At 34.8% G+C, this 20204-nt stretch overlaps 1 protein-coding gene across 7 annotated transcripts in view; it reads left to right on the forward strand.

Moving 5' to 3' along the window:
- The window catches only part of Nt5b (5' nucleotidase B), a 580494-nt gene that overhangs the window by 367637 nt on the left and 192653 nt on the right, over positions 1-20204 (forward strand). For all 7 annotated transcript variants that reach the window (XM_090391852.1, XM_090391851.1, XM_090391857.1 and 4 more), the window contains one exon: positions 14231-14291. In XM_090391852.1, the coding sequence (XP_090247978.1) occupies positions 14231-14291 (61 nt within the window). The remainder of the gene's footprint in view (positions 1-14230; positions 14292-20204) is intronic.

The following is a 20204-nucleotide window of genomic DNA, read 5'->3' on the forward strand; positions in this document are numbered from 1 at the left end:
GTTCAGGTGACTGTACTTCGGACAGTAGATGCTCCAAACAAATATGCATCTACAACTTGCTCACATCAGCATCAATTTGCCCACACACCACAGGCTAAAAGTAACTAATTGGAGTGTTTTAAGTTGGAATGGTTTAAAATAATATTGGACTGGAGTCATTGCAGAAATTACTACATAAAATAAGTGACAAGTATTCGAATACACTATAAAATTCATTTTATAGTGCATTCAAAATTTATTGAAAGGTTATTTTTCACTTGGTCAGACTATAATAAATTTAGTTTAATTCTTTATCCAAGTGTGTGCAAACAAAGTTTGCACCTGAAAGTATCTTCAGGACTGGGGCAAAGTGATACAAGGAGTCGCCCGGTGTTGTACCATTTTGCCCCAGTCCTGAAGATACTTTCAGGTGCAAACTTTGTTTGCACACACTTGGATAAAGGATTAAACTAAATTTATTATAGTCTGACCAAGTGAAAAATAACCTTTCAACATTTTTCTCTAAATCCAGAGTAATTTAATAAAAAGGTGGCACACCGTTTGACAACTCCTATAGGAGGAGATGACCTTGCTAATGCTTCTGCCTTGGTATCTCCACTTGGGCCTGGCTCCCACTGAAGAGACCTCAATAAAGGTCGAAACTAGTTTGGGTAGTGGCCCTTCCCTTAAAGCATAACATTATACATATCCGCAAGGAGATGTGTTTGGCATTATGGGAGATACTGAGATAGGGGTGTTGGTAGCTTGCTCCACCTTTGCAAGGAGTCGCCAAGTGTTGTACCTCTTTGCTCCAGTCCTGAAGATACTTTCAGGCGCAAACTTTGTTTGCACACACTTGGATAAAGGATTAAACTAAATTTATTCAAAATTTAGTAACTGTAAATTAGAAATTCTTAAAACAAAAGTATTTTTTGCACAGTTAGTAGATGTGTGCACTTTTTTTTTTTTTTTTTTTTTTTTTACCCGTATGCAACCACCCAGCTTAAAGAGAACATTGAACTCAGTCTATCTCACACTCATTAAAAATAAATAAAAACACTGAATGCAATAGATTAACTTAATATTGAAATGAATTAAAACTTGAAAAATTGCTTATCTTTTGGTACTGATCAAAACACATGTTTTTTTCTTAATTTAGCCTTGAACTGATATAAAATATTGATGTGAAGACCTCTTCGGCTGGTATGGGATATCAGTTCACATCTTACAAGATCACCATTTACTTTTGAGCAGGTTAAAGTTGAATGTCATGCTGAAAAGAAGGTGTGTAAGAATGTTTTAAAACAAATCAAAGTTGAGCAGCTTTTAGACTAAAATATACAATCGTTATTCAAGAAAAATGAAATCTTTTGAAAACGACAACTAATCCTTGGAGAATCAGTGGCAGACCCTGATTGATTCAGCTAGAGAGGAGGCATGTGGTGAGGTTGTCTGCAAGGATAGAAAAGTCAGAACTCCATGGTAGACTTAGGAATTTAATGAGATAGTCATTAAATACATACAGGATATCATGATAATACTACATGAAAAAGTTGAAATGAATAAAGAATGAGGACTGACAGACAGATGTCAAAAAATAGTATATGACACTAGAATCCTAGTAATCATCGGTGTTCTGCATGGGTCTGTACTCTGGCTGCTATTTAATTTGTGCATTAATGATATAAAGAACGATTTGTAGATGGGGGATATCTAGTTGGGTAGTCTACTTAATAAGTCCATATAACTTTGCTGCACCTTTAAAGGATACAGTTGCAGAGGTGAATTTTGGCAAAATATGGTTTCTTCTTGAAGTAGCCACACTAAATCTTGGTTTTCAGCATAGGTAGCTTTCTCATCATAAAAGGTAATGAGCAGTTGCCCAACATCTACAACTTGTATGTCAATAACGACTAACTCATCTACTCTCTTTACTACAAGATCATACTTCTTTAATCCAGTGGTGGTCCTATAGTAGGGGCTCTACTGCTATTGTCCAACCTCTGTTTTCTAACTTGTTCTCTATAACCTTCACTATTACATCGTGTCATCTGATAAATACTCCATATGTGTGAGATAACAACATTGAGCAATATGAGCCAATGTTTCTGTACTCTCTGACAACCTGCTCTGAAGTTTTTTTCATCATCTTTTTCCTGAGTTGTATTTCGTAGAGTTGGCAGAGCATTGATTCTTGTCCTAATTAAATCTATATATTCAAATCCGGCAGAAAAAAAGTTTCATCCTTGATCAGTTGATGTTGAGAGGAAACATGTTTAGATTCTTGTAAACATGCTTATTGATGGAAAGCCACTGATTACCACAGCCAAGATAGTCATAATTGATGTCCTTCTGTCAAGAAGCACCCGTCTAGAGGGACATCAATAATCATCCTTAATATGTATGAATGCTTAGAAACAGCAAGACATAATTCAGAAGTGGACAGAGGAAATGGGTGTAATCTAGGTGCTAACCATCACAATGAGGAAATTCCAAGACCACCTTGGGTTACATTGGCATGGAAAAATGCTAATGGCACATCATGAGAAAGACATAACCAAGAACAGACTGCTCCCCAAAGAGCTACATTTATCCAGATAGTACTGAAATAGTGACTTTACTTTGGACTAACGTATGGTAAAATCAAGATAAAAGGGAGTAATTCAGAATGAAGAGTTGGTGTTGAGGTTTAAGTGGGCTTTTGGAGACAAGAAATCCTAGAGTGGATGGGAAAGGGTAGCGGCATTTTGGAAAAAAAAAACACCAAGGTATCTCCATTCCTCCAGAACCGAGATAAAATGCAAATACAATCATGCAGGGATAACTGAAATTTCTAAACCTGCACTCTTGTCTCTACATGAGGGGCAAGAGAACACTTACTCAATACATTATGGAAAATTATGAAGAGAACTACCGTGTTAGAGCAAAACTTTAGTTTAATATAAACCCAAATGAATACTCAACATTTCGATCTTCATATTAAGGTCATCATCTGGAGCATACACATATATATACAGAGAAACAAACTCCACTACAATCTACATGGTTTGCTAAAGTTACTGACCAACCGTTACAACAGTTATTGGCCTGACCTCTGGTAAAAAAAAAAAACACCTTTACTACATCAAAGAAGTCGTATTGTTGTTATTATCCTATTAGGTTACAAAATTAAATTGGGCTGGAGAGCAACATGTTTATATATATATATATGTGTGTGTGTGTGTGTATAGTTTTATGAATTTTATATATATGTATGTATATATATAGTTTTATGAATTTTATATGTATGTATGTATATATAGTTTTATGAATTTTGTGTAGAAAGTATTTTACCTTGGGTATAGTAAATGTTAAAGATACCAAGCAATTTTAAACCTGGTTTTATTCCATTTCCCAAGTTTCTAGCCTGGCTCCCAGTGATGAGACCTAAATAAAGGTCGAAACCGGTCTGGGTAGTGGCCCATCTGCCTTTAATACAAAACATCATACATCTCCTCTAGGAGATGTGTTATGGCATTAAGGGTAAATATTAAGATTAGTGATCAGAGCTTATACCACCTTTACCACGAGTTGCTTTGGTCTTGCACTACCTGTAGGATCAGCTAGACTTGCAACACTTGCAGGCACAAACTTGACTTGTTTGTCTGTTTGCTTACCTGGGAAATGGAGTAAAACCAGGTTTAAAATTGCTTGGTATCTTTAACATATATATATATAAAATTCATAAAATTGTATGTATATATAGTTTTATTGGCCTGACCTCTGGTAAAAAAAAAAAAAAAAAACACCTTTACTACATCAACGCTAGACCTATTATTGTTATTATCCTATTAGGTTACAAAATTAAATTGGGCTGGAGAGCAACATGTTTATATATATGTGTGTGTGTGTGTGTGTAGTTTTATGAATTTTGTATGTATGTATGTGTATATATATATATAGTTTTATATATGTATGTATATATATATATATATATAATCTAAAACCTATTCATCACAACCTAAAATATCAGGTGTATATAAATTATGGTGTGATTGCAATATCCCTTATTTTGGACAAACCAACAAATCTATTGAACAACGTATCGAGGAGCATAAGAGAGACATCTCCTATAAAAGATCACGTGCAACTGTGTTGTCAAGTCATGTTCTTTTCTCAAACAATCCTAATGATAATCTCCAAAGTCACTCCGTTTGCTGGGATAAATCAGAAAATATTTTTCGCTGTGGTGATGAGTTCGAAAGAAAAATCGTGGAATCCAGGGAAATCATCCTGAATCCTGAACACTTAAACAGCAATTTGAGTTATAACATCCTAGATAGCCATACTGCAGTTATTCAATATTGGCGTTCACGAGAGCCTGCACGCACACATGCAATAAACAATAGCGCCAGTTAGAACAACTTAAAAAAAATACATTTTGTGTTGTAATTTTTACCTGTAATTTTCAGTTTTTTAGATGCTTCAATGTTTATTACTATTCTTTTCCTTTAATGAACCTGATGAAGGCTGTTATAAGCCGAAACTAGTTGTATTATTCTCATAAAAGAACTTTATAAGTTACCTCAGTTTTTAAGTCATTAAATTTATATTTAAAAAAAAAAAAATATATATATATATATAGTTTTATGAAGAACTTTATTAAACTTCATAAAACTTCATCAAAAAAGAATATAGATTACAGTAAAACCATAGCCATCCAATTAAAGGGTTATCAGAAAAAATCAATAGAATCCTACACCATTATAATCTCAATGCCACTTTTAAACCACCTATAAAATTAAAAAAACATATTCAACTCCTCTAAGGATCCTCTCCTCTCATTGGCACTTCCTGGAATTTATTGCATCTACTGCACACCTGTAACTTACCTTATATTGGTGAAACTGGATATACAATCTCTATATGTAAAAAAAAAAAAAAAAAAAAAAAAATATATATATATATATATATATATATATATATATAACAATTTTGGTGAAGCAGGCCTCTCAGATCATGCTCTCAACACCCTACACCAAATTGATTGGAAAAGTACCTGCTCTTTACATCATACAAAAAATCTGGTATGAAAGAAAATTTAAAGAAGCCTGTGAAATTCTGATTAACTACCCTAATCTCAACAATAATGGTGGCATAAAAATTCCAAGAATTTGGATGGCACATATTCAGCCTACTTAGTATCTAGCATACTTTAGGACTTGAAGCAATTTTCAGCTTTTATTGGAAACTATTCCATACCAATTGGTTGAAATTTATATGTATAATCACAGGGTTTTTTATTATTTATTTTATTTTATTTTATTTTATTTTATTTATATATTTTTTATTTTTATATATATACAGGGTGGTTCAAAATTCCATGTACAAACTTTGAGGGGAGGTAGAGAACATCAAAGTCAACAATATTCACATAGGAAAGCATGACCAGAAACGCCACTGGAAGCTACTAACAGGGACACAAAGATACAGAAATAACACAAGGCATTAAGTATGTAAAAAAAAAAAAAAACTTTATTAGGCATAACTGAACAGTTCAATGGTCGTTGGATACATAATATGGTAAACGAGGTGCATGTCTGCCATCTCAGAGTTCATAAAATGACTCATGTTTTTCATATGGCGTCTAAAGCTTGAATGAGGAAGCCCCAATTGCTCACCTGGAGCGCTGGTGAATGAACAGTGCCAACTATCACTTTCTGGTCATGCTTTCCTATGTGAATATGGTTAATTTTGATGTTCTCTATCTTCCCTCAAAGTTTGTACGTGGAATTTTGAACCACCCTATATATATATATATATATATGTTACCGCTAAAGTGCGAAACCGTTAATGTACACATTACCTAGCTAATCTGCAGATTAACTGAATTGCTCCGTTAACGTGCGGAATCAAGAGTTTTCCGCATTTTACCTAGGTAATGTGCACATTAACGGCTTCTGTATCGTTAAAGTTCAAAAGTTTGTTTCTCTCATTTCCTTTCCCTACTCCTTCCCCCCCTCTCCCTCCACTTTTAGTTTGGTTTTTTAATAAGTAAACATAATTTTATCATATGTTTTTTTTCTTAATTGTAATAATATTTTAAACCGTTTGATTCCTTGTATTATATTAATTGATTGATGATTGATTCTATCAACTAATTTGTTGATTGTTTGATTGTATTAACTTGATTCTTTAGATATCAAAAAATAAATAAATAACATTATCTTAATTTAAACATACAGAAACGTTGCTGTTGTTCCAGCAAAGATCTTATTTTCACTTTAACGAGTGCCTAGTAGGTAATGTGCAGATTACCTAGGTACTTTGCAGATTACCTAGGTAATTTGAGAAATGAAACAATTTTCTGCACATTAACGGATCATCATAGTTAATCTGCACAATACCTAGATAATCTGCAGAATAACTGATTTCTGCACTTTAGCGGTAATATATATATATAAACATGTTGCTCTCCAGCCCAATTTAATTTTGTAACCTAATAGACAATAATAATAATAGGACTCTAGTTTTGATGTAGTAAAAGTTTTTTTTTTTCACCAGAGGTCAGGCCAATAATTATTGTAACGGTTGGTCAGTAACTTTAGCAAACCATGATGTAGATTGTAGTGCAGCTTGTTTCTCTGTAAATATGTGTATGCTCCAAATGATGACCTTGATATGAAGGTTGAAACATCGAGTGTTCATTTTGGTTTATATGAAACTAAAGTTTTGCTCTAACATGGTATTTGTCTCCATAATTTTCCATAATATATTCTTATCACCATGTAAGCATGAAAGAAAAGCTGCCATGTTGATGATTAGGCCTTGAACATGAAAGAAGTTCACTGCTTGGTTGAGGAATTCCTGCAAGTCTTTGCTAGTAGAGGCTATGAGTATAAGATCATCGGAAATTGCCACGGCATTAGCAATGGTTGCGTCAAGTGAATATCCAGTATGCTTTGGAGATAGTGCAGAAACTCTATGAGTTTCTGCACTCATAGAGAGTGCAGAAACTCATAGAAAAGAATGAAGATAGTTCTATGGCCATCTTTAAGGATGAAGGATCAGAAGAAAATCATGCTGGATATATGAATGAGCTAACACTTTATAATACCTTAGTATTAATACTGTGAGTGGACAAATCATTAAGATAATCCAGAAACCCTGCTCTAGAGACTAAACATGGAACTTTCTCAGACCACACTTTATGCCTCCAATAAGTGGAGTTGTGCTCTCAACCTGGCATCAAAATTCACCTAACACTTAAACATTTACAAACATATATTATTACTATTATCATTATTATTATCTTAGAGACATCCAGGGAGTCAAGGACTCATCAGTGGAGGCTATAAATCACCAAAACCAGCTATCATAGCTTCCCATAAATTCATTCACACTAGATGCACTCACTACCCCTAAGGGCAAATTATTTCACTCACTCTCTGCTCTGTGAGAGAAAAACTTAGTGTCCCCCACCTTCCTCATAACGAAAAATTTCATCAGTTGATATCCTATAACACCCATTCAAAAGTGTATAGATCTCTATCACAGTGTTTCTCAACCTGTGGTCCGCAGGCAGACTTAATTAAATAAATATATATTTTTTAATTATCCAAACAAATTAAAATTGAATAAGTAAGTAAAAATTATTGAAATCAAATGGAGACTTTAAAAACACAACAAATAGCATCAGAATGTTCAAAGGCAGAAGCAATAAAACTATATTGTTGTTCACTTCACCCCTCTTTTATTGCTCGTCATTCTGGCACTTCAATAATTTGTAGCAGCAGAATGACGAATAATACGAGGGGTGAAGCAAACAAGAGTATAGTTTTATTGCTTCTGCCTTCCCTTGCTGTTTTGTCAGATTTGAAGTGAACATGTGTTATCCACATTTCAACCAATTGCTTGTTATTTATTGATTTTTATTACTGGAGGTTTTCCTCCTTCAACCAAGGCTCAGTATACCTTCAGAAGTGTTAAACGATACTCGGACAAAGTGTGTCATGAGTTATTCCCAGTATTTATATATTTATATGTTTTTTTGGAAACATTTTTGAATAATGGAAAAGTGCTTAGAACTAGGACTTTGAAAAGAAGAGCAAATGAAACAGGTGATGCTAACCCGAATTGTGATACAAGTGTTGTAACGGCGAGTAAATCTGATACTATTAAAGTAGAAGAAACAAGCAGTTCAAAGAAAAAATACAGTAGGAAATATAACAGTTCATATTTGGAATTAGGGTTTACTTGGTGTGGAGATGAAAGTGAACAGAAACCTCAGTGTGTTTTGCGTTATGAAGTGTTGTCGAACAAGTGCATGAAACCTGCAAAACTCCGACATTTAGAAACTAAACATTGTGATGTGAAAAATAAGCAAATTGAAAAAAAAAGCCAATTTTAGCGACATTAAATCATGGGAAAGATGTAGTTTCGGCCATGGGTTCGATTAATAGCATGGCACTGGAAGCATCTGTCTCTTAAGTTTGCGCATAGCGAAAACATGGAAACCTCATTCTATCAGGGAAAATTTATTACTTCCAGCAATAAAAAATGTGGTAAAAACTATGTTTATGTAGTAAAAAGTATGCTTAGCAACAAGTTACTAAAAGATGTTGATTTGATTCCTCTTTCAAATGACACTGTTGGTCGCAAAATTAATGATATGGCAGGTGACGTAGAATCTCAGTTAATCGAAAGAGTTAAGAAGAGCCCTTATTATGCATTACAAATAGACGAGACTACTAATGTTACAGATGATGCGCAGTTAATAAGCTGCATAAGATATGCACATGATGACAACATTCATGATGATATTCTGATTTATAGAACTTTGCCATCTCGAACAACTGGAGAAGAAATATTTCACACTCTCAATAATTACATAATACACAAAGGGATCCAGTGGGAAAAATGCAAAGCTGAGAAGCTGAATCATCTCCTTAAAAGTAAGTAGTAACATAATTATATAATACTAGGGAGGGGCCTTGCCCCCTGGCACCTACGCTGCCCAATCCTCCCGAGTTCTGGGCTGATAAGCTGGTAAGACAAAAAACGTGACATAAAAATGTTTCAAATTTCAGCTTATCTTTTTATATATAGAGAGTAGATTATTCTCATTTCCAATTATTCTCGTTACTGGTTTTGGAATTAATCCATTTTCAAAATCAGGAATGAAACGACAGTTATGCAAAGTGATGTCACGGTGAGGCTCAGCTCTGCTGGCGAGGAGGATAGCTATCCACATCCCATTTAGCAAAGTTCTGTATCTTGTATGGTCGCTTGCGAGAATATGCGGCCGAGCACACCGAAAATCTGTCGCATGCAGACAACAACATCCATCGTACGGCCATGGATTGTACAGAAGCACACATCCCAACATAATGAATACAAGCAGCACACAGGATGGATATAAATAAAACTACCACACGATTAATGAATCTGCCAGATTTACGATGACCACTGTTGTTCCTCTAGATAAAACAGGACGGATATAATTAAAACCACCACCATAACACGATTAGTACAAATCGCATGCGTACTATATATATGGCATATGATCGCTGGCGGAAAAATTCACCCGACCACTTGTATTGCACTTTGCAACTGACATCATGGGTTGAACTGTATAGATATCAGGAATGACCTCACATAACAGGATGTTTTAAAATTTTTGCTGGTCATGGAAAACTCTTCAGGGAAATAAGGCGATTCATGTCTGCCAGAAGTGTGTGTAGATGGGGGACATTAATGGTTTTGGGATGTTTTGAGTGAAATTTTTGGATATGTGCAGGAGATGGTTTGGACAGGACAAGGGATATCATCCATGATGGAATCCATGGATATCAAGTTCGTATTGAGTATTATGATGAATGAAGTAAGATAAGAACAACATTTTTCCCTCGTCTCACAATGCACTTAGCAAATGGAACAGTTTACATGTCACAGGTCGAATCAGAGAGTGCGTGAAGATAAAAATTGTTCTGGGGCTTCATGAGAATGGGCATGACATATAAAATATAAAAGTTGCTGTGGGTAGATGAATGGGGATAAAAGATAAACATCGTTGTGGGCAGATGAATGAAGATTTCAGCGGGACGGCACTGACATTCCCCATTCATTTGCCCATGGTACTAACGGCACTAAAAATGTTGTTGTGAGTGAGCTTAATGAGTGTGAGTCTGTGGGACTGTGCTGATATCCCCCATTCATTTGCTCACAGCAAATCAGAAACTGATACCTTTTATTTGTTTAATAAAAATTTGAAATGTTGTTCAGTGATGATACACTTTTAATTGGTTACTTCCAACTTAATTATGTTTCCATATGTATTTGTAAATGTTTATGTAAAATGCTGTATATGTAAATATGCAAATGTATGTAAATATGCAAATGTTGTATGTAAATATGTAAATATGCAAATGTTGTATGTAAATATGTAATATGTATATGTTGGAAATCCCCACATACATTTTAAAAAAATTAAATAACTTAGTGGTCTGTAGAATTGTTTTAGGTATTTTACTGGTCCTTGGGCTTAGAAAGGTTGAGAAATGCTGCTGTATCATATCATATCACCCCCTCTTTCTCCTGTTAACCAGAGATGTCAAACCAGAGATGTTAACCATTAGTCAGAAGCTAATGAGACTAAATCTCATTAGCTTCTGACTCTCGAATGCCATCTGCATTCAATAAAGTTATTCTTCCGCATTCATTCTTTCTTTTGCTTGCGGCATAACGATAAAATTCTTTTGGATTGTCTTTAGCTTGCATCACCAATTTCTTTTCATACTCAGATTTAGCTTTTCTCACAATACTGATTACTTTTCTGACCTGAGCTTTATATATTTCATAACTACTCTCACTTATATTTTTTCAACATATCTTCTTCTTGTGGATCTCTTGCTTAATAAGGTTGCACATCCATTTCTCCCAACCTATTTATTCTTTGAATGCTAGGGATACATTGAGATACCGCTTCATTCAAGCACTTTTTCAAAGATTCCCATGCATTGCTGACATTTTTTCCATTCAGTAACTGATACAGTGGGACCAAAGATAGTATTCTCCTAAATTGATCATAATTTTCAGCTTTGTAGTTCAGCATGTAGCCTGTTTTAATTGGAGCTTCAATACAAGTAGATACTTCCCAAGAAAGTACAGCATGATCACTGTCACCAATTGGTTGTAAAATAGCCATATTCTTGACAGAGATCCCTTCTGATGCTATGAGCAAATCCAACACTCTTTGACCTTGAGTTCCTTCTTTCACATGCTGCTTGAGAAAGTTGTATCTCTACAATTCAATAAATTCCTCTTCTCTCTTATCATGAGATATCTCTTCTACCCAGTCAATGTTTGGAAAATTAAAATCACCCATAATAATAATCATTCATTTGGTACCCATAAGGCTAAATTGGCAATTCACTTCTTTGTCCCCTGCAACTGAGTCACCAGGTCTGTAGCAACACCCACCATATATTTCATTCTGTTAACCTTCACTTCACACCAGATAGACTCAAACTAACTGCTACATGGGACATTGTTACCATCATTGTTTTCTTGTGTTTCTACCCTAACTGGACTTAAGTCATCTGATATTATTAGTAGCACTCCTCCTTCTCTCCTATCTCTTCTGTCATTCCTAAAAATAGTATACCCATTTCACTCGATCCCACTTACTATATCTGATTCTGATAGCCAGGTTTCACTAATGTCAACAATCTTAGGCCACATTGTATTCAATAAAGCAGTGAACTCAATCCCTTTGTTTCTGATTCTCTTGGCATTTGTGTATAGACATAATAAATTACACACCTAGCCTATTCTTATAATTAGATATACAATGTATTTGGTCTTGTTCTAGAATTTTCTCCTTTCTCCCCCAGACATACTTAAAAGGTTCGAACCCAAAGCATATTTTTCCACCCCTTTGCCACATACATAACCATGTTTGAAGACATTCATATTTGTATCACATTTGCATACCATAACTGAACTTTCACACACATTTTTACCCTTTCTTTCCTTGATGATCTAGTTTCCCTGACTCTCTACATTAGGTCTCATACCAAGAAGTAATTTCTCCCGGCTTCTGATGCCAATGAGTTTAAGTGCAAGCCATCTTTATACAAGTCTTTTCTGCCATTCAAACACACCCCACACATCTAAAAACTCGCATCCTACAATTTTTACTCTCTCACATTTCTTTCTTGCCTCTTCCAACAGATGTTTCATATCTTCTTCTTATACTGTATTTGTCACTACTTAAATTATTTGTACCTACCAGAACTACCATCTCTTTTACTTTTCTTTTTTGATTTTCAGTTATGTTTGTCATATTTTAATTATCGTTCCCGGGAAACTAAAAAGTAGTGACTCTCTCTCTCTCTCGGCATGTGCAAATTTTAAAATTGAGTCACTATACCATGTCACCTCTTTTTTCTTAGATTTTAGCTGACTTACCTTGTTATTAATATTTTGATTACCAATTTCAGTACTTTTCTGTCTGTTCTGTTCTGATCCTTTTTCTTATCCTGTCTAAGTTTAATCAAAGTTTTTCTGCCTTTTCTAATTCCCTGGTCAAGTTTTATAATTATTTCTTTTAATTGAGATATTTCTAATGTCAACTTATCCTCAGATCATCATCATCATTGCAGCAGTACTTTTGTTCATCAATCAGGACAAATGCTCTCCTTAGTAGCAACAACTTGAGCTTTAGACACTGCCTTGTTATGACGAGTTTTCGGCACCATTTTTAAGAGTAGTAAAAACTAATCATATTTCTGCAATTATGTTATAAGATGCTGTAATACAATAATTATATTAAAAACTACAATAATATACTAAAAATACACAATTGAATCTAAGAAAACACTTAATAAATCAACAAAAATCACAAATCTTTCAGGATCTCTCTAACAGCACGTCTTTTCACCTGATAACTTCGACACCAATCCATATGCATATATTGGGATTCAAACCCATGGCTTGTTAGTTGGAGAGCACAATGCTATCCACTTAGCCAAACATACTGTCATATTTGGGTAATTAACAACATTTATCAGTCTGCATCTAGTCCAGAAACAATTGGATAGTCAAAAGACTTATCATGAAGATTATCACTATTACATACTTCTGTGCTCATCGTGCTGCCTTCAGCTCATTTACTGTTACTTCCTCCCACAATTTCAGGCTGCTCATTTCACTCATTTGCTGCTACTCTCCAAATAAATAAAAATGTGTTCTCACCCACTTTACTCACATGACATGTAGAACTTTTATAGATGGCCTCTTGTTCTGCTCCTGTCATCATCAATTCTGAAAAGTCTCCTCTGCATTAATCTGATACAAAACTCCTGCCAACATATTCATCTTAATTACATCATTTCTTCTTTACTATCCACTAGATCACAGATGGCATTCAGTCTGCCCTGCACTCACAGCCTGTTGAACTACTTCTGAAGAGCCAGAATATTAGCTTCTCTCCTCGACATTGCATTATCTACAGACAACTACATGTCTCCATTTAAACCTTGCCCAGTGCCATTAATATACAGGTTAAATAGGAAGGGTCCTAAAACAGATTACAGTGGCTGTAGCAGACTTGACTTAACTCAATTTCCTGTTCATGGATATTGATTGGCTATACATGACTTACTGATATGTAAGTCATGTATAGTCTATTAGATATCCAACTACTGACATAATTTAAATATTGACTTGTCATGTAGCATTTTATGACTTTTCAAAATTTAAACGTACCACTGTATATGCATAATCATCATGCAAAATATAAAGTTAAATGTAAATTGTACAACAGAGTAAATTGCTAAAATAAATCTCTTACCATGCTAATCCTCATAGAGAATACTGCAATCAACCCATTCATGAATCCTACTCTCACTAACTTCTTTAATCACCTTCAGTGTTGCATATGTATTCTTATCCCAGTTTCTCAATAAGAATCTTCTGGATAATTTTTGCAATTGTTATATTTCTTTCCACTAAAGTTCAGCCCTTTATCCATCATTCTCCACAGATCTCTTGCCTCATTACTTTCTTGAAGTCACTTCCACTCTGACACACTGATTCTACTCATCTATCTGAAATACTAGCCTGTTATATATTCCTAAAGTGACACCTTATCAGAATTGTCTGGTTTACTCTCTGCAGCTTTGCATCGTATTTCTTAATTTTAGTTTGTGATATTTTTATATATAGTAGGCTATTATGTAATAGTTTTAATAGTCTAATAATTTTACAGAATGCATGATCATGGAAAGAAGACTTTTCTTCTTACAAACAGTGACTATGCTTATACTGAGGTGAGAAATATATATATATTTTTTTCAAATGTTCAAGTATTCTCAAAATGTTTAATATACAATAACAGCACAATGGTGAATAGATATATTTTTGAACTGTGCTGGTAAGAAAAGTGTTGTTAACCATCTTATTTGAATTTGATTTTTCTTGTGTTTAAGTGACTATTTTAATACTTAGAAGAAGAAGTAGTTTATTATAATAATAATAATTCTTATTTTAAGTCTCTACTGTAGGTATGTTGATGTGTTATGCATTATTTGAATGATTACATTTAGTAATGAACATTATTTATTTATTTTGTTTTTGGTCTTCATGAATTCAGTGCAGAGGTTTATGTAATTATCCAAATCATGTAATTTTAAATGTTAAAATTATATGTATTTATAATGTAGAAATAATTAGTAACCATTATTCAAATTAATTAATCTTTGTACATAGTTATTTGAATAATGGCTTGATACTGATGTACACAAATGCTTATTGGACTTAACTGTTTCATGAAAATAATTATTTAATGATTCAGTTATTTAGAAAGCTTTATTTCATTTTTTCATGTGTTTTAACATGTTGACCAAAATCTCAATAGATGTAGGTTTTGTTGCTAGTTGATGAACTTTGTAACATGAAACCACTGGTACATATTTTATAAATTTTACATAGAAATGACATCTATTGCAGTAATTAATCTTTGATAAAAGCAGTTACAGAATATGATAAAAAAGTAATGAGATTGAAATAAAATAAAACAAAAATATAAGAGGCAACTTTTTTAAACTGTTTCCCTCAGAAGAATCTGAAAAAGGATACACTTATCTACATTGTCATTGTATATATACTTGCATATCTCATGCTGTGATGGCATTTGCTTCACTGGTCACATACATGCCAGCCTGGTTGTCTGAGTGGTTAGCATATCCACTCTCCAGCCAAAAGGCTGCCCTCCCTCGATGAGTCTTTGGACTCCCCAGAGGTATCACATAATAATAATACATACATACATACATGCCATTAACCATATCCATGTGTAGAGGCTTAAGTGCTGTGAGGACATCGTGTTGGAAGCCTTAATGGATTGTATACAGCACTCAGAAAGGATTAAAAAGAGAATTTAATTCTTCCTATATTTCGTCTCAGTCAATAAGATATCTTCAGGAATTACAAAAAAACTAATGTAACATAAAAACAAATAACAAACAATACTAAACCCAACCACGTGGGTGACACTCAAGTCCTATCTAGGTGGAGCACCCTCTAAGGGTAGTTGTAGGTGGCCTGGAATGTAAAGTGGGACCTCTGGTGATAAGCATTTCCCAAATCTTAGGAAGCTTAATGTAACCATATTTGTTAAGATTTGGTTGATTCCTGAGAGCTGCTGCTGATTCTAAGAATAGTCTTTCTCTTTTGAATTTGTTGTGGTGGAGCATGGTGGTTTTTTTCCATGAGATCCTGTGGGTTATATCCAAGACATGGTCAGCCAGGCCTGACTGACCATAGATGTTGTTGCAGATGTATGACTTATGTTCCTCCAGGCGGAAAGTAGCTGATCTGCCTGTCTGTCCAAAGTACACCAGTTTACAGGAACAGGGTACTTTATAGACTCTAGGCACTGAGAGAGGAGGGAGCTGATCTTTTGTAGAGCGGATAAGGGTAGCAAATTTGCGATGGGGCTTAAATGCTGTGTGTAGGTTGTATTTATTTAAAATCTTGGCTATTTTTTCAGATGTGCCATGGATGTAGGGTATGATGACGGCATTTTTAAACTTTTTTTTGAAGAGAAGACCGGGGAATGGGAGGGGGAACCTGATTATTATTATTTTTTTTAATGCTGTGATTGCTGTAGCCATTGGAGAGGAAAGTGTTGTGTATGTGGTCAAGCTCAGTTATAAGGGCAGTTCCACTGGAACAAAGATTATGGGCTCTCTTGGTAAGAGTTTTAATAATGCCATATTGTTGAGTAGGGTAGTGGTGGGAGCGTTTGTGGATGTATCTGCCTGTGTGCGTGCGTTTTCTATATACCGTGAAGGAAAGTGTACCGTTGGGAAGGCATGTAACTAAGGTGTCTAGGAAGGTTAAACAATTGTTCTTTTCCTTTTCCATTGTGAACTGGATTCTTGGATGTAGGCTGTTGAGGTGACTGAGGTGGCTACAGCAATCACAGCAATAAAAAAATTAATCAGGTTCCCCGGTCTTCTCTTCAAAAAGAGTTTAGAAATGCCGTCACCATACCCTTCATCTGTGACGCATCTGAAAAAATAGCCAAGATTTTAAAAAAATACAACCTACACACAGCATTTAAGCCCCATCGCAAACTTGCTACCCTTATCCGCTCTACAAAAGATCAGCTCCCTCCTCTCTCTCAGTGCCTGGAGTCTATAAAGTACCCTGTTCCTGTAAACTGGTGTACTTTGGACAGACAGGCAGATCAGCTACTTTCCTCCTGGAGGAACATAAGTCATACATCTGCAACCATGACTATGGTCAGTCAGGCCTGGCTGACCATGTCTTGGATACAACCCACAGGATCTCATGGAAAAAAACCACCATGCTCCACCAGCATATTCAAAAGAGAAAGACTATTCTTAGAATCAGCAGCAGCAGCAGCTCTCAGGAATCAACCAAATGTTAACAAATATGGTTGCATTAAGCTTCCTAAGATTTGGGAAAACGCTTATCACCAGAGGTCCCACTTTACATTCCAGGCTACCTACAACTGCCCTTAGAGGGCGCTCCACCTAGATAGGACTTTAGTGTCACCCACGTGGTTGCGCTTAGTATTGTTTGTTATTTGTTTTTATGTTACATTAGTTTTTTTGTAATCCATGAAGATGTCTCATTGACTGAGACGAAATATAGGAAGAATTAAATTCTGTTTTTAATCCTTTCTGAGTGCTGTATACAATCCATTAAGCCTCCAACATGATTAACTATATTAAATCAGTGGCCTTTCAATCTCAGTTTCAACATATATTTTATTTTTAATTGACAAGCCCTTATAAATTCAAGAAACTATTACACATACCTTCTTCCAGAGAAGGATTTTACTAATACTCATGCCAACAGTGGGACTCGGACCCACAGCCTGTTGGTTGAAGAATGAGTGTGCTATCCACTTGGCCAACCAGGCTGGCACCTTGATATATAGTATATATAGAAAAGATCCCATGCTGATCTTTGTAAAATTGATTTCTTCTCTTATCCATGCTTTTTGTTATTATGGGTCTTACTATTTCTTCTCATTTATTCACTTGCATCTACTTATTTATGGTATTTATGATCTGTTGTGAGTAAATTGTGCACTTTATATGCCATTTCTGGGTTAGAGGTTATTTTCAGTTGGCCACTGCAAAATTGATCCTTCACTTCCTCTGCCATCTTGAAAATGTTTGTACTCCAGACAGAGTTTCATGCCATAAGATCTTTGTAATGTATCATATTTTTGACAGACTTTTCCTACTTTATTCACGACTCTATTTATTCCATTGCTGGATTTCTGACATTCCAGTAATATATGCTGCATGAAGCACGTCCATATGAAAGAAAAGTGTGGAATTATAACGTGTGGGTGATTATGACAATCTCCATGGCCAACTTGCATAGCACCTTGGGTTGATGAGCTGTTCAGAAAAGAAAGAAAGAATATTGCATGAGAATTGGCTAGATAGCATCTCACACAAGAGCTTCACTATATATATACAATGAGTTAAGTGAGTAAACGGAATAGGAAATGAAATGGATGAAGAGTGAAATCAGGCAAATGGTGTTGGAAAACATGTTATGAAGGAAGTAAAATATAGTTGGTACTGAACAGATGCATGGAATATAAAGTGCTGGCTGGAAAGATGACAAGCATGGTTAAAAAAAAAAAAAAAGTGCAATATTAGAGGAGATTGGCTCATCAGACCAAATATAATTCATGGGACTTCCTTCACTACATGGCAAGCAAGAGGAAGAATAATTATAGGAGGGTGAGTGTGGTGAATTGTTATGATAGCAATGTGATCATGGTAAGAGATATTATTTTCTATTGAGCATCTCCATGGAGTCAATGACTCATCATGGAGAGACCCATTCTAAGATGCAAACACCTATTATTTTTCCTTGAATATACTCACTGTTAAAGTACTCATTACCATTTATGGCATCCTATTCCAACCATTCATCCCTCCCAAGCAACAAATCTTGTCCTAACACTCTTCCTACCCCACGCCATATACATATTGCCAAAATACATGTATAGTGGAGTTAGTTAATGAACACTTTATCATTGTATATACATGATGAATGTTTTTTTCTCAACCACTATATACTACATAAGATCACATAAAAATTGGGAGAAGACATATTAATAGGTCGGATATTTTGATATAAACTATTAGCTTACTAGTTGTGCACTTTGGACCAGACAAATCTACGCATAACAGCTTTAAAACAAAAACGAGCTTAAGTTACGAATTAATACATAACTGAAAGATGAAAAAATATCAAATTCAAATTTGATGAATTTTCTTTATACCAAATTTTACTTTTTTTTAATGGAAAGAATGTCAATTCTGGAGTGTTTTAGCAGTCTTAGAGTTAAGCCCAGAGTGTTGTAGTATTCAGGAACAATCTCAGCTTTTGGACCTTTATAATCATATCTCCAAACAGGAGAAGATGTAAACCCAAGTAGTACCATAGAAGGACTGCACATGTGATTAGTTTGCATTATTTTATGGATTTTTGAAGCTGTATTGCTTAAATAGTAGAATTTTAAGACTGAAAGTCCAAATCCTCCATACTTCGTTGATAGTTGAAGAAATTCCTTTTCAACTTCTTGGTATTAGCTAGACCAAAAAAAATTGTAGAGATTTACTATATAATTACTATAAAATGCAAAGGTTTACTATTTACTATACGTGGAGGTTGAGAGGAATACATATTTAGTTGGATGTTGCTATAGGCCTGGGAATGTGGAAGGTGGTGATGAAGAAATGTATAAACAACTTGGATTAGTGAACAAAGGAAGGGTAATTATTATGGGTGATTTTAATTATGGCGGTATAGTTTGGAATGAAGAGATAGCATTTGGGAATAAGGAAAGTGAATTTTTCGAGTTCTTGAGAGATAACTATCTCAGGCAGCACATAAAGGAAGACACATGAGGATCAAGAGTTCTAGATCTGATCATTTCATCACAGGATCAGATTTCACATTTTCCTCCAGTTGGTGAAAGTGATCACCTGTGTTGTGGCTAGTCATATGGAGGCTTTTGTGAGGAAAGGATATATGTGGAAATATAAGGCTGGTGATTATGACAAGCTTAGGACACAACTTCGAGCTATAACTTGGAACGAGAGGTTGAGCAGTAATGAAATAAATGCTGCAATGGAACTTGCAAAGAAATTCATAACAGCATCAATGTACGAATGTATCCCAAAGGCCAAAAGACTGAATAAGGTAGGTGTAAAATGGATGAATGTGGAGCTTAAGCATGAAATCTGGAAAAAGAAAGTACTTTGGAGGAAGTACAAGATGAATAATGGTAATCAGTCACATGAAGAATATAAAGAACAAGCCAGGAGAGTGACTCAGTTAGTAAGGAAAACAAAAGTAGAGTATGAGCAAAAATTGACAAATCAGGCTAAGAAAAACCCTAGAAAGTTTTTTAGATATGTGGCAAGTAGAAGGAAGAATGATAATGGAAAGATGAAGTTAAGGGATGAAAGTGGTAGAATGGTAATTGCTGCAGAAGACATTGTTGAGGTATTCAGTGATCAATTTATAAGTGTGTTTCATCCTGATCAGGGTGGAATCATGAGGAACATATGTTAAAGATACCAAGCAATTTTATAAACTTGGTTTTAATCTTTTTTTTCTCAAGTAAGCAAACATACAAGTAAGTCATGTTTGCACCTGAACATGGTTCAGGTCTG

Source organism: Typopeltis vanoorti, chromosome 4 (assembly GCF_054136105.1).
Source record: "Typopeltis vanoorti isolate ZY-2024b chromosome 4, IOZ_Tvanoo_1.0, whole genome shotgun sequence".
In the NCBI taxonomy this organism is placed as follows: Eukaryota; Metazoa; Arthropoda; class Arachnida; order Uropygi; family Thelyphonidae; genus Typopeltis; species Typopeltis vanoorti.